Source organism: Lacerta agilis, chromosome 3, assembly GCF_009819535.1.
Source record: "Lacerta agilis isolate rLacAgi1 chromosome 3, rLacAgi1.pri, whole genome shotgun sequence".
Lineage (NCBI taxonomy): Eukaryota > Metazoa > Chordata > Lepidosauria > Squamata > Lacertidae > Lacerta > Lacerta agilis.
This window is the reverse complement of record NC_046314.1, coordinates 6,790,240-6,805,760: the sequence shown is the minus strand read 5'-3', so window position 1 is coordinate 6,805,760 and position 15,521 is coordinate 6,790,240. Positions and strand designations below refer to the sequence as shown.

At 46.8% G+C, this 15,521-nt stretch overlaps 1 protein-coding gene across 3 annotated transcripts in view; it reads left to right on the top strand.

The window, feature by feature from the left end:
- The window catches only part of LOC117043239 (homeobox protein Meis1), a 156,959-nt gene that overhangs the window by 1,478 nt on the left and 139,960 nt on the right, over nt 1-15,521 (top strand). For all 3 annotated transcript variants that reach the window (XM_033142710.1, XM_033142712.1, XM_033142711.1), the window contains exons 2-6: nt 611-837; nt 2,502-2,643; nt 3,242-3,292; nt 4,025-4,075; nt 5,416-5,562. In XM_033142710.1, the coding sequence (XP_032998601.1) occupies nt 611-837; nt 2,502-2,643; nt 3,242-3,292; nt 4,025-4,075; nt 5,416-5,562 (618 nt within the window). The remainder of the gene's footprint in view (nt 1-610; nt 838-2,501; nt 2,644-3,241; nt 3,293-4,024; nt 4,076-5,415; nt 5,563-15,521) is intronic.

The window sequence follows — 15,521 nt, the reverse complement described above, 5'->3', positions numbered from 1 at the left end:
TTCAAACATCAGGGAAGGTCTGCCACTTGAGGCTTCTGGCAGGCACAACCGATGCCCACAGGGAAATCTCACAAAATAAATAAATAAAGGGAGGTTGTTTTAATGCACGTGTTAATAATAGGTGTCCTCATTTTAACTTCTGCTGAGAAAACGTACAGGAGGAGACATCTTTCCAGCATGCATTTATGTTGAGCTGGAGTCTAGAGAAGTCCTCCATCCTCCAGTTAACTTTTTCCTTTCCACGAGGACGCTCTGCCGGGACCCCAGGAGGAAAGTGCTTGCGAAGGCCTAGTGGAAAATTCATTGGAGACTGGACCCAAGACCAAAAAACAAACAAAAAACTACCCCCCAAACCAAACCGCAGGAAAATCTCCTTCCCCTTTTTTTTTTAAAAAAAGACGCGGCCTTCCCGGTCCCTTATGTTTCGCCATCTTCTTCCCCAAGTGACAGAGTGGATCTTCTGTACGCCTTGGTTCCCACTCTCCTCGCACCCACCCCAGCACACGAAGTTGCTTCCTCCACACACACACCCCACCCCCCTTTAAACTGCACTGCGAAGGACTGGCCTTCAAGCTGACCCTTTTCTTTTTCCCTCCTGTCTATTATGCAGTACGACGATTTACCCCATTACGGTGGGATGGATGGAGTGGGGATCCCGAGCACCATGTACGGGGACCCCCATGCCGCCAGATCCATGCAGCCCGTCCACCACATGAATCACGGTCCTCCGCTTCACTCCCATCAATACCCGCACACAGCTCACACCAACGCCATGCCCCCAAGCATGGGCTCCTCCGTCAATGACGCTTTAAAGAGAGATAAAGATGCCATTTATGGGTAGGTACAGCTAGCATCAGGTTCATTAGCTTAAGACGTGCTCCTTCCTTCCCCGTGCTTCCCCTCCCTGGTGAAAGCCACCGTTTACCCGAGACCGTAGGTAAATAATCTGGGGCAGCCGAGGCTTTGCACGGGGGTGGCGGGGGGTTGATTTCAGTGCCTCTCCTTGCCAATCGATCTCGGATGGACAAATAAACACCCTCTCAGAGAGAGGTTTTTGAAGGATAAATGCAAAGAGGCTGAGCCACTTTACAACAAAATATTGACCACTATATTTCTCCCCAGCCCTTCAACCAAAAGCCTAGACGCGATATAGGAATTGGATAAAAATGAAGAAAGTTGCATATATAGATCTTTTTGTAAATTCCAAACATATATATGGCAGGGGCGTGGTTGAGAATGCCATTTGGTTATTTTGACCTCTTAGGAAGGGAGGAAGGAAGGAAGGACATGTATGTTGTGATAGTAAAAAATAAAGCAGGGGTTTGATTGAAAGTAAAATATTTGCAAGAATATTTGAAAAATAAAGAATACTTTTGCCCCTTTTTACGTTAAAATAAAATCTTTTTAAAAGCCAATAAACAAAACCCCTTTTAACTCTAGTGTGTTATTTAAAACGAGAACTTCACGGATGGCTTCAGAACTGCAACCCCACGACTCTCGGCTGCATTTTGAAGCCTCTCCAATGCGCGAACTTTAAAAAAATAGTTTTCTATGTACTGGGGCTTGATTGGTTTCACCAGTATGACTTCAAATGCGTTGTCAGCATTTCAGTTACAATTGATCATTCAAACACTTCAGAGGGAATAACTGGAACCCCCCGATTATTATTTTTGCCTACTGACAACGATGAAACTTAACCATGATAGTGGCGTTTTCTTTAAGTTGCGAGCCCCACTAAAAGGTTGAAAGCGAGGTGAAAAGGAGTGTGAGGCAGGGGGTGTAGAAGGCGGGTGACATTATTGTGGTAAACGACTGCACGGACGATAATAAAATGTTTAAAATATGGAATTTCATCAATCCCACAATGTAATTTATTATTGTGCACTAACCAGGCAGTGTGTGTGAGAGAGCGAGAGAGTTTGGAAAAGGATAGTCTAGGCCAACTGGAGAGGAAGGGCTGGTGTCACACATTTTAGCGGTTAGAGATGGGTGACTTTTCAGGGGACGTACCCCCCACCCTACCCTCCACGCCTGCACCCCCACCCGTTCCAAGCCTGGTTGGCAATTTAGCTGAGCTGCGTAACTTCGCAGCCCACTCCAAATTATAAATAAAAACGGAGTCCCCACTCCACCTTAGTGTACACGTGGCCCCATTCGGTCTTCCCCCACAACTAAACCTACAAAAGAAGATTCGGGGGTGGGTTTTTTTGGGGGGGGAGCGGAGATTTCAAAATGGCAACTAGACCCGAGGTTAGCAAGTTTGCTTCGAAACGGCCATCCTGGAGATCTCTATGGCTCAGGGCCTTGGGATCGAGGTCTGGAGAGTAGTAAAGGGAGCAGTGATTGGAGAAGTGGGTGTAAAAAGCCGGGGGGGGGGGTGCGTGCCGGTGGCTGAGGAGACCTGCTGCTGTAAACTTCATTTTGGACGCTCCTCTTGAATTTGCTGTAATTGCTGTGTCGTCTTGTGTGTTGCTTTGGTGACTCTTGTATTTTTCTTTCAGACACCCCCTCTTCCCACTCTTAGCACTGATTTTTGAGAAATGTGAATTAGCGACATGCACTCCCCGGGAACCCGGGGTGGCGGGCGGCGATGTTTGCTCCTCAGAGTCTTTCAACGAAGACATAGCAGTGTTTGCCAAACAGGTCAGAAAACAAGTCTCAATGCAAAATCTCTTGCACTTTCCCTCCTGTACTGTTCCAAATGCCCGATGATGACGAGAGTAATAGCAGCAGCAGCAGCAGTAATAATAATAGCACTAATATTAAGTGACAAGGCTAGAATGCATTTGGAACTGTTATCCCTTGTCACACACGCCCCCTCCCCGGAATGGACCGCAAGCCTCTGGCCTCAGGTTCCTCCCCACATTGACTTGGGTGCGAGCCTCGGAGGTTTTCTGCCCTCTGCCCGCCACCTTGCAAAGGAGCTTGCTTAAGGTTTTTGGACCAAGGCGCAGCTGACGCTCGAAAGGCTCTGGCTGGCGTGGCGAAAGTACTAGTGGCTTCAGCCACCCAAAGTATTCTCGGTGCCTTCGCTTCGCTTCCCTAAGCGGGTGCCTTCCAAATCCAGCAGTCGGGGGCTTTGCATGAAAGACTGCATAATGGACCCCACTATGTAACGAAGCTAGGAAAGATAATATCGCCTTTGCCTCGTCTCTTTTCGTATTTCAAACCTCTTTTTATTTCTTCTTTTTTTAAAAAAAACAAAACAAAACCCGTCCTGAACTTCCCACGGTGTATGTAGATCCGAGCAGAGAAACCCTTATTTTCTTCTAATCCTGAACTGGATAACTTGGTAAGAGTTCAAATACATATTTGGAATTATATTATCTGTTTTCTGGAGATGCAGTTGTCATTAGTACTATTTTAAAGTTCGGTGGAAAACGTCTCATTAGGAAGCTGATAGCCTGAATTTTGTGTAACCGGAAGCGCAGGTCAACCGCGCAGCAACAACACGCGATCCAGATATAAGGAACTGGGGTTGGGTAGTCGAGGGCGCTCGGTTAGCGTCCAAGACATGCTGCTGTTTATTGAAATGTGATTATTTCATTGTTTTGGAAAGGTCGAAATAGCTCACCTCCGTTTGTGAAACACTATTATAGCTATTATGGGTTGCGAGGGATTAAGCCAAACTCATCTTAGATAGATAGATAGATAGAGTCGATCTTTAAAAATTAGACATGCGGTATTGGGAACAGCTCCCTTCCCCATGTTTGCCAGGCTCTTTATCCAGAAGCATTACCATATAGAGAATATACTTTTTGAAATAAAATAAAATAAATGTTTGTGATCCGTGTAATTTAGCCACTTGGTTAAAATGGTAGTAAATTTAAAAAAAACAACAACTTTGAGATCTCTCCATTTTAAACGACATACAAAAGCCATTGCTATTAACTTTTAGTGTTGCCAAAAATCAAAACGCACGCGTACATATATGTGCGGTACATACACACACATCTACTTTGATAGTGGAAATGAAAGCCAGCTATGAAGACACAGAGACTCACATTGTTTTGTATCTTTGCAGATGATCCAAGCCATACAAGTATTAAGGTTTCATCTGTTGGAATTAGAGAAGGTAATATTCTCTCTCTCTCCCTCTCTCTCTCCCTCTCTCCCTCTCCCTCCCTCCCCCCCAATAATGTTTCGCGAAGTTGAAGCTTCGGCAGAATTTGCATAAATGTCTTTCTTTCTGGTAATTAGTGTCAAGACCAATCATGCCGTCCATTTCTCTTCGCAGTTTAATTACAATTTCAGCCACAAAAAATCTGGATCACGAACTCGCTGGCTGTGTATCCCTTTTTACTACCTTTTGTACAAATTGTTGCGCATTCTCTCTACGTTTGATAATGTTTGGAACACTGATACCTCTTCTGCCTGGTTCCTGTGGGTAGTTAGGCCAAGGCACTACGTTTGGTTTGTAGTTAGTTTTGTAGTGGATTTTTTTTTAAAAAAAAAGCCATCTGCAGGGTCACACGCAGGGCATAGATTGTCCTGTCACGTTGTGCAGAAAGAAGCCAGAGTTGCTAGATGCGTCAGTTTCTGTTTCTCTTGAACTGGACAATTCTCGTCCCCACCCACCCACCCACCTCTAAGACGAAGAGACCCCAGTAATCCGAGTTTGCTCCTTAAATTTCTGCGTAACAATAATAAACTCGGTTCTGGATGCAAGTATATTTCAAGGCAGCACCAGAATCGAATCATTTCAGGGACCTATATTTCCCTGGACCTGTGTATGTCATTGATAGCTGGAGAATTTACCCCTTGCCCTAAAAATAAACATATATGAGAGATTTATTAATGGAGGGGGGAGTGGGGGAGGGGGATACAGGCATTCCAGGCATTTTATCTAACAGGAACAAGTGGATTGGTTTCGTCCTACAAGAAATAAGCTGAAATAGGCCCATTCACAGTGGAAGCCCTTACACATTACTGTAGGTTACAGTGCCTCCAAATTTAAGGTCATGGGTGTGTATAATGTTTTTCACCAGAATGCATTCAGCTCTGCTTACAAGTGGAGGAGGGGACCCTTTGTGTCCTCAGCCTCCTTCGGAAAGGGTTTGCGATGATATAACTGGGTGAAATTAAATAGTTTACCTTAAATGTCACCCATGCAGGTCATCTCGCTAATGGTCACAGCTCCGAGAGCAGATGGATTTAACACGGGTGTTGAATACGTTGTAGGCCTGTGAATCATCTTGTCACTGTCAATTTTCTGGGATATCTCTATTTTGCTAGAAAAGAAAGTTATTCTTAATTCTGGATGCGTCTCGAGGGGATAATTGCCGCGTGTTTCCCCCTGTTTAGAACTTTTGATGTCAGGAACGGGGAGGGGGAGGGGGGAGTGATTGCTCTTGTCAATTTCACTTAACACGCACTTGACTATATTTTGGTTTTGTTGCTTCTGTCATAATGTAGGTACACGAATTGTGTGACAATTTCTGCCACCGGTATATTAGCTGTTTGAAAGGAAAAATGCCTATCGATTTGGTGATAGACGATAGAGAAGGCGGATCAAAATCGGACAGTGAAGACATAACGAGATCAGCAAATCTAACAGATCAGGTATGATCATCTCCCGTCTTGTAACAACCGCTCAAATCTGTATGCAGATAGCTCACTGGGTCACAACGCCCCTTTTTATTATTTGCATATGATTAAGCCCCTTTTAGATAAATTTCCATCGAAATGAAAATTTTTGAATAATGTGGCCATTATTGTTTCATTAAGGCTTGCTCTCCTGGCAAAATGAGCTTGTAAAAGCATCGCCTGCGAACTTGACCTGTTCCTTGTCGCTTTTAATTTTTGTCTTTATTTTATTTACTCCCTTTTTAATGGTAATAGAAGTGTTTAGGCCTGAATCGTAGGCTTTCGGGTAAAGTAGTGGTTTGGGGGTGGAGGTGGGGGTGAAGAGAAGGCGGGGGGGGGGGAAATCCGAGATAGGTGGTCCGGGGAAAGAAGGCAGAGAGGGTTTGAAATCTAGCAAATGCTGGCTATTTTCTTTCTCTCTCTACGGTTCATTAGCCTGTCTTGTCAGTTCTTCTTGGCCCGAACGCTTTTAGACCTCAGTGAACATTGCTTTGTGCCGAGCTTGACGGCTGCAAAGGGCGTCGGGTTTTACTTGACTTAACCGAGAAAATAAATAATAAAAGCACGATTCCTTTTATTTTATTTTATTTTAAATAATCGTGTGCGCGCTCCAAATTGTCTGCATGCGTTCGACACGCCTTGTATGGGATATTAACCATCAGTTCCAAGGGTACTAGGCCTAATCCAACTGCATGCCAGTGTGATTTAAAAGTGGTGATTTCGCCATGCCCACAATGTGCTAAGCTTTCTTCTTCTCTTAAGGAAAACGAAAGTGCCGTTTTGGGTTAATACGGGATGTGATACTAACTAATCGATGCTCCTTAACACAGCAATTAGCGACCATCGGGGTCTTGCTTCGCGGAAGGTGGCAGGATGGTTAATGGTTGTTGTTGAGTTGCAGAAGCCGTTTCCCTTTCAAAGGAAGCGGCTGGCTGCTCCGAGTTGTTGCTATTTTACGATCCGATACGTCGGAGGGTCCAAGGGACAATTGGGCTGCGGCTCTGTAGGCTTCCTTTTGTTAAAAAAGAAAAGAAAGCGAGGCGCCGCCGAGCCGGCTTGGGATCCCCAAGGAGGCACCGTCGGGTTGACTTAGCGCGTTCTTTCCTAGATCCGCTTTGGTGAGAGGCGCACCTCACTGGCGCGTGGGGATGCCCTCTCTTCGGTGGCGCGCCTTACTTAGGCGCGATGAGGCATGGCGAGCAGAGGCTATCCGGAGCAAGAGGAGCGCGCGCCTGCTGGGCCATGGACTTCCCAGAAGCTCATGGACAAAATGTTAATATTAAAATAGGGAACGTGTTGCATGGAGCCTCTGCTTCGCCGCGCCTCCGCTGGTAGTCAGCAGCGTCTTTCCCCTGTGTCTCTGTCCACTCCTAAGTGGGCGTGTAGCTCGTACTCTGCTGGTCTCCTGACACGGCGGAGGCGAGATGGTCCCTTTTTGGGGAGATGCCTCTCCTTTCTGTCTCCGCCGGAGCTCCTGCCTGGACTCCGAGCACCCGGGAGCTGTTACAATCCAGCCCTGGACGAGGAAAAGCTCGGGGAGCTGCTCTTGAATAACAATTGTAATCCAACAAGTCTAACTAGAAAATGGGTTTCTAAAAGCTCTGGAGCGCTTGGTACATAAAGCTATTTGAGCAAATTACAAGAATCGCTCAGGGGCACGAATGAAATCAACACTTTAATTGCCTCCAAAATGAAGATTTATACCCCATTTTCCAAACGAACCATTATTTTATTAAAGGGAAAGCTGAAGAAGTGAACTTATGTGGGTTTGTGTTTGTTTGTCTTTTGGTTTCTGTTTTCTTTTTAAGAAAAGAAGGGGGTTTTGGATATTATTGACACGCTGAGACCCCTATCTTCAGCTGTTTCCGCATCCTTCCCTTTCTTTCCCGCCGCAAAAATCACGATCTAAATATCCAGCCCATAATAGCTTTAGGGTTGGGAAGGGGTTGAGGGGCGCCGGGAGCCGAAAGTTCTCCCTTTTTAAACTTTTGATACTTGTCGCTATTAGGTGAGATTGGCTCGCAGTTTATTGGCGCATATGAGTTTCCAGTGACTTGAGACTGAGAAGTTGGACTGGGGGCGAGGTGGTCTGGTCAGTTTATACAGAGAGAGCCTCTCGTGCTCCTCACAGCTTATAAAAATCGCGCGGGATCGTGGCTCCCGGTCCTTGGTTTTTGACTTTAGCACAAGCCCTCGCCCCAAGGAAGGACCGGCTTCAAGTTCAGTGGAGAAGTTACAGGTCTTTTCCTGCGCGCGCGCCGCCCCGTCTGTTGGCCGAGCTGCTTGCAGCCCGTGTTGCAGAGGCTGCCGTGGGCGCTTCTCGGGAGAGATGTGCTGCGCCGCTTCCTCCTCTCGCCTGTTCAGAAGCCACGTCTAAGAGAAGCGCAGTGCGAGAGATCCTCTCGCTTTGCTGGCGAATGTGGCTCGGCCTGTTTGCAGCCGCGTTGCGCGCTCTGTTCCAGGCTGCGCTGCAAAGGCAGATCCCCTCCAGGTGCTGCTGCGCGAGCCGAGGTGCCACGTTAGTTGTCTCGGGAGCTTTGCTGGGTTTCTTTCGCCGCCTTTGCTCGGCCATCGACGGCAGAGCCCTTAGACGCCGGGGGCAAGAGAGGCAGCTCCTCGTCTCGCTAGCCGGGCTGGGCTCGGTTGGGAGGACGAGAAGCCTCCCTTTCCGTAGCTGCGTCCACCACGTCGGAGAGAAGCGGGTGGCTCTCGTCTATGCCGAAGCACCCAGCCTCCCGCGACGGAAAGCCGGTGGAGCGAGCGCGCAGGCGCCCCCTTCCGACGATTTTTGTGCTCCAGTTGCGCCAAGGGCAGCCCGGAGAAAAGCGGCGACATTTAAACCTCCACCCAACGCTCTGATGTGAGCTGCTTTGGAAGATCGCGCGGAGCCTAAACGTGCCTGTGTGGCAGCTGGGATTAAGGGAGCTGGGCTGGAGAAACGGGGGTGCCGGCCGGGCCCTGGTGGGATGCGGGAAAGCGGGTTGCGCACGTTGGACAGCGAATGGATCGGGGGCAGAGCAAGCCAGAAGGGAATGGTCGTTGTGGGGAAGGAAACCCACAGTGGGGAGAGCAGAGGGGTTTTGTTGACCCCGTGCAGCGTGTGTGGATTCGAGAGGCACACAGATTTGCACAAAAAGTGCGTGCACTTTATGACACCTGCTTTTGCAGGTGGGGAGGAGGATGGCCCCAAAACAAACCATAGGTCACACCCAACTGGTAATATGCTGTGACAGACAGAATGTCAAAGGCGAAGCTTTCCCCATATTTGTAGCTCCGTACTAGAGAAGGTCTAAGCTGCTTAATTTTTGCCTGTCCCGCAGTGCTAAAGGCCAAGGGCCCTGTTCTTCCCCAAGGCCAGCCTGAAACCAAGTTTCAGGATGCAGTTCTGTTACCACAGGCCTTTCCTCAGCTGATCTTAAACTGGCAAGCATGGTGTTTCAGATGGTGTCAAGAGTGACTGAAGATTTACAGCAATTCTGTGCAGATGTTCATGCTTGGATAAATTCAGTGTTTAAATTGTTGAAAAGTAAGCAGTGCATTCATTAGTTGCGGTTGTTTACTAATATCTCAAAATAACTATCGGTACTTTTTTTATAGGAAAAAACTTTTGTTAGCAAAAAGGGTTTTAAATCACCACCCAGCCATGAAGCTCACTGGATAACTCTGAGCCAGTCACTCTCTCTTGGCCCAACCTACCTCGCAGGGCTGTTGTGGGCATAAAAAGGAAAGGGGGGAAATCATGAACACCACTGTGAACTCTTTGGCGGAAAGGTGCTTAGACCACCACCAGCAAATCAGCCCTATGGATAGGAGAACAACTAATAAGTGTTCCCTGCATATTGCTGCCACAATCAACTTAACCAACATTCCCCCTTCTTCAGCTGCTGCAGGTCCCTAGAAAAGAAACAGTACTTTTCACCCCATCATTCCACTGCTACATTCTTGACATGTTAGAATGAAAACAACAGCAACACAACATTTGGATAATGTGAGATATATTAAATATTAACATCTGTAACTGCATAAATGCAGCACTGTATAGTATTCACAGGCAACAAAGAGGTGATGAGACACTAGAAACATATTTGAAGCCAGAGAAACAGGCACCCTCCCTGCCGCCAGGCTTTGATTGCGGTAAAATTTAAAGACTGGAATGTAGCAAACAAAAACAGTTTGCCATATACATTTTTAATAATGATTAAAATCTGAACACATGCAGCCTCACATTTTAAACTCCCCTAAATCATCATCGTCGTTGCTTACTTCCTGCCTTGGGCCAGTCACCATCTCTCAGCCGAACCTACCTCACATGGTTGTTGTGAAGCTATAGAAAGTTGTACAAAATAGCTGTAAAGGGGGGCATGCTGCTTGTATTATACACATCACATTTTGGTTCCTTTAATAACCAGTGATGCATCTATGTAGTACTGTGTAAGGGGGATGTTTGTTTCTGCCACTCTTCTCCTGCAAGTTAGTAGAGCCCCGAAGCTCCAACCAACCTTAATCTGACTTGGTTATGGTGGGTGTTATTCAACTAAAATTTAATCATGGTTAACCCACTGAAATTAAGTTAGGTTCATTGATTTCAATGGGTCTACTCTGAATAAAACTTAATTGAATACCACCCTGTGTATTTATATACATAAATCACCATGTTTGCTCCTTGGTTGGTGTGCAGTGTCTCACCACAAATCTTTTTCTGCCAAGAAAGCCAAGGCTGTAATCCTGCAAGCCCCATTAAACCCAAAGAGACTTACTTCTGAGTAGACATGTAGACCATTGTATTGTAAGTTAACTATACAATGAATTCTTAAGGGCTTGCCTGGACTTCCCTCCTGCAAGATATGCCTATGTACATTTGCAAAGTTTTCAAATTTTGGCACTTGCCTTTTGGGGAGGGAGTGTTTATCATTTGCCTGCACTTACTGTTCCCTAGAAAATAACTCCCTGAAAGTGCCTGATCTTAAACTACTGAGATTCCAAGGAGCAGAAAAGGAAGCAAAAGTTGGAAAGAAAAATGCAGGGTGTGTGTGTATGTGTGGACTGTGCTTTAGGACCCAGTGGATTGCAACCTATCTTCTGTGGTTCAGACTAAATTCACTCATGGGCTAGAAACCTGTAAAGGTGGGACCAGCCAGGCTGCTTTATCTCACAAAAATGGCTTGTACTGTATTTTTTTCCTGATTTCCTAAGTTTATTTACAGGAGTATCATAGGCTCATGATTTTAAATGGAAGTTCAGTCCAGGCTGGACTCTTCTGCCTGTGGCCTGGTGCATAAGGACTCATAGAAGCTGAAAGAGTGTGGCCAGCTGCAGTTATTTCCCAGGGAGATGTCCGCCATGGTGCTTTCCTGTCCGAAATGTGCAACCTTTTCCAACATGCCCCTCTTTGAAAACACACACAGGCCCCCCACCCCAAAATCCTGGGAACTGTAGTCTGTCAAGGGAATGGCGGTTCTGTGGGGCGCCTGGAATTTTTTTTAGGGAGGAATGTGGTTTGAATTATTATATATATATATATTTAGGAGGTGTGGTTAGGTAGGCAGCCGAGCGGCCCTGTCGCCACGTGTCGGTGGGCAGGTGTCGCGGCTTCCGTGGCGAGGGCTGAGACCCCTCTGGCTGGGTCGTGAGTTGTGGGGAGGGGGGGAAAAGAAGAAAAGAGGGCTGGGAGGCCCTTTGTGGGGACGGCGAAGAAGAGGGTCCAGGGTGCGGAGAGGCTTAAGCCGGGCCGAAAATGGCGGGCTCAGACGCGCCAGAGGAGGGTGGCGAGGAGCGAGCGAGGGCGGCTGCTGGGGAAGGAGGCGGTGGGCAGCAGCTAACAGCCGCCGGCCCCTCCGCCCTTGCTCCAGCTCCGTTCCGGTTGTTTCCCCGCGGCCTGCGAAATGGCGAGGAGCGAGGCGCGCTGGCCCGGCTACGGACCTTTCCCCCCCGTGTGTGTATGTGTGTGTTTGTGTGTTTTCCTCTCCGCTCCGAGGAAGAAGAAGAGTGCGAGGAAGCGAGCCCGGGCGACGCGCCGAGTCCGCCCTGCTGCTTCCCCACCCCCACCCCACCCCGCCTCGGCCTCCCGCTGAGGTTTAGTCCGGCCCTGACGCCGTGTCCGAGGAGAAGACAATGGGCCAAAGTGGGCAGGGAGGATGGGAAAAGCCGCGCGGCGGCGGAGGGGAGAGAGAGAGAGAGAGAGAGAAGAGCAGCCCCAGCGGCAAGAAGCCCCTTGGCGATTGTGTCTGTTCTCGGCCTGCGCCCGCCCAGCGGGGGGAGCGGGGAAGGAGAGCAGGGGAGCCGGCGAGAGGAGGGAGGGAGCTCTCTGTGGCTCCTGCTGCCATAGGGCCTATTCAGCGGGGTTTTCTTTTTATTTTTTTTTGGGGGGGGGGAGGCTCGGTGACCTCCCTTCCCGCCTCCCCCAGCCCCACCAACGCCGTCCCTCCGGGAGTCCTCGGAGCGGGAAAGGGCTGCGTGGCCCACGGCTGAACCGAGTCGGCCGGTGTGTTTGAGGGGGAAAAAAACAACCCCGATATATTAACAGCAAATACTATGAAACAAGCAGAAAGCTTTGTGGGGCGGGGGGCACTTCCCCCCCCCCGTGCCCTGCTGAGAAGCACCACCACCAGGCCAGGGACCCTCGAAGGGTGTGAGGAGGAGAGCCTGGCAACAAATGTGGCGGGAAGGTTCATGCCCTCATGTCCCGGATGCCCCTCACGGACGGTCATACTATTTATTATATAAAGTACTTGTGTGCTCCATGCTAAAAGCCGAGCACTGCTAGGGAGCTGTTTCATTCTCCTCCTCCTCCAATGTGTTTCTTATCGATAGGAAGATCGGTGTGGCGCCAGCAAGTTTTTATTCGGGAAGTTTTGGGCCCGGGGTGGGGGTGTGAGGGAAAAGGTTTTGAGAACCAGTGCCTTAGGCGAGTAACACACAGGCAGAATTTGCCACTGAGGAATATATTCTGCCTCTGTGTGTGTGTATGTATGTGTGTGTGTGTGTATATATATATATATATATATATATATATATGCGCAACGGGGGCTTAGTTTGGCACCGAAGCTGAGGGAAATAGCTCTTGTGGGTGTTGAGGTGGTGCTTTGAGGAAGACTGACATTCAGTTCCAAAGTTGCAGCTCGAAGAGAATCCCCTTCCCAGGGGCTTAAAACGGCTGCTGTGAACTCCCTAAAAAAGTAAAGAAAGAATTAAATTTCAGCTGAAATCAGTGGGCCCAACTATGAAGGAATCTCAATCGGTAGAGCAAAAGATTATTGCATTGCAGGGGTTGCACTAGCTAGATGACCCTCTGTGGTCCCTTCCAGCTCTTCAATTCTTTGCTTAGGGCTGGTCCTGATGAGGGTTGACAGGGTTGGGTTTTATTTCTCTGGACTTGACAGGCTTGTTGCTTTTAAGGAGGTAGGGAGGCTGGCGAGTTAGTTTTGGGATCCAGTGGAACCAAATAATTTAACCTAATTTAACCACTCATCTGATCTGAAGCTTGTTTTCTACCGCTGAGAAACAAGGCTGACTATTGGTTTTCGTGCCACGCAGTTACGGGCTTGTGTCATAGTTTTATTCCTCTTTCTTTGCTCAGAAATTACGTTAAAGGCAAGACCAATTGACTGAAGAGGTACTTGTTTCTAAATAAGTGTGTTTGATATAGGACTTAACAAGTAAATATCCATGGCACAGAAGTAGCAACTACCGTAATTAAAATTCAACCCATTTTACCCAGGTGAGGAGTATGATTAGTTCTTTAATGTTTAAATCACAGAGCACAGATTATACTGGTATAGTTGCTACTCTATAACAATGTTGAATTCAGTCTCATATACTGTATTGTTTATATGAGTGTATGTAGATTTCAAAAATTATGAGCATTTCTGGATAAATAGTACAGTTATGCTTCAATTCTAAATGTGTTTATCTGGAACTTTCAGTAAAGTGCGTATACTTGTGGCATAGATGCTTGTAAACACTTCGTGGCAATTCAATAATACTTACTTCCTTTTTAAAAAAAGAATTTATTAACTTTCCACATTAAACAACAAATAAACCATACAAATACAAATATAACAACACTACAAATACACTAACAAAACAAAAGAACTTATACATACCTAACACACGAACACTGGAACAGTAAAGTGCGTATACTTGTGGCATAGATGCTTGTAAACACTTAGTGGCAATTCAATAATACTTCCATGTAACATTTAGAATTTGAGTATTCTGAACTAATAGAAATGTGCGTCAACTCAGATGTGAGCCCCCTTGAGTTATTTGGGACTTATTCCCAGGTAAATGTGTTCAAGATTGCAGCTGTAGTGTGTAATACAATTTTAAAAATTGTGTTAAGTTTTGAAAATCGAGTAACAGTATTTAAAAACACCTACTTTTCACCTTATTTTACCAGATGTGTGCATGTTATTACATAAAGTCTCGGCATCACATGGAAAATTGTCAGCCTCAGTCTTTCAGGGTTGTTGTTGTTTGTTTACAATCAATTGGTATATAAATTTTGTTAAATAAGTAAGGCTGCAGTCTTAAGCACACTTACTAAGTTGATTTGGTTACAGTGGTATTTACTTCTGAATAAGTATGTCTAGCATTGCTCTGCATGGCTGTAATCCTCTCAGCCTAGCCTTAGACTAAAAAATAATAACCTGCATCTCTGTAAAAATGGTTGGGATAGCCTGTAAGTTCATTTATTTGGAGGTAAATTCTATTGGCAGCATAGCGACTCTGAATACAGGCAGACGCTTAGGAAGTGCCAGCCACCACATGAATGTTACCACTTGGTAAACTAGTTGTCTGCAGTGTCCTGCCAAGTGGTGACCTTTTAAATGAATGAATGAATGAATGATTTTTGGTAAAACTCTCCTTACCATTTGATAGGATGCTACAGAGCACTACCTGCAGGTAGTTATATGCATGCCGCGATAACTTGCTACTTGGCATGTGATCACCTGTATTTTCACACTAAATGAATAACTTGTGTTTTGGGTTAGGGTGTCAAACACAATTGTTCTCACAGAAATGACCCGGTCGTGCACTGTTAGCTACAGGTTTTAGAGCAGAGATGGCTCATGTTTTTTGGCCCCTGGGATGAATTCACCCTTTGCCAGCCTTCCAGCACCAGTGGTATGTGACCAAAGTGGATTCAGAGTCCACAGTCTTGAACATATGCACACACACACACACACACAAAACACACAGACACCACACCTTCCCTGCTCAGTGAATGATTGATCTCATGTGGGGCAGGAGGAAGGTTTAATTTACATCAGGGAGCTGAGCTGAGCTGAGCAGAGATCCAGTGTTCTGTATAACACTGATATTTTTTTTCTTTTTGCCACTGCCAACATTGGTGATGTCTTGGGAAGCAGAGGTGCTGATCTGGCCCCTGGGCTGGCTGTAGGGCCAGCACCAGACTTCAGGAGACAATTGGCACAGTGCCAATGATGTGTTCTAGTCCAACAAAACACACACATACATGCCAGCCCCACTGCAGGAACCAAGACAGGATTTTAGTTGGCGATGCCACTTTTGAATAAGCACACTTCACTTCTCCACCATCTTCATTTACCCCTAATGGAATGCCACTGGTGCTAGTCATGAATGGAAGTGAATATTGCAACAGCTGGGTTTGGCTGGCTGGCGGGGGGGGGGGGCTTCTGAACCCCTGGGGGCCTTGGCTGGGGCCTGATCCGACTGATGGTTGGGGCCATGCTCAGTTTTAGGCCACCCCTTTTAGTATTTCAGAATACTTTTTTTCTTTTACTTTTTTTTAGAATAGCAGTATGCTGCCACACCCTTAGGACACCAACTGTATTGCAGTACATAATCAAAAATGCAGTTTTATCAGTTATGCGAACTGCAGTGAGAATGTGGTAAATGCATGTACAGGACATACAGGCAACTCCGCATTTGTGCGCGTTTGAGACACACAC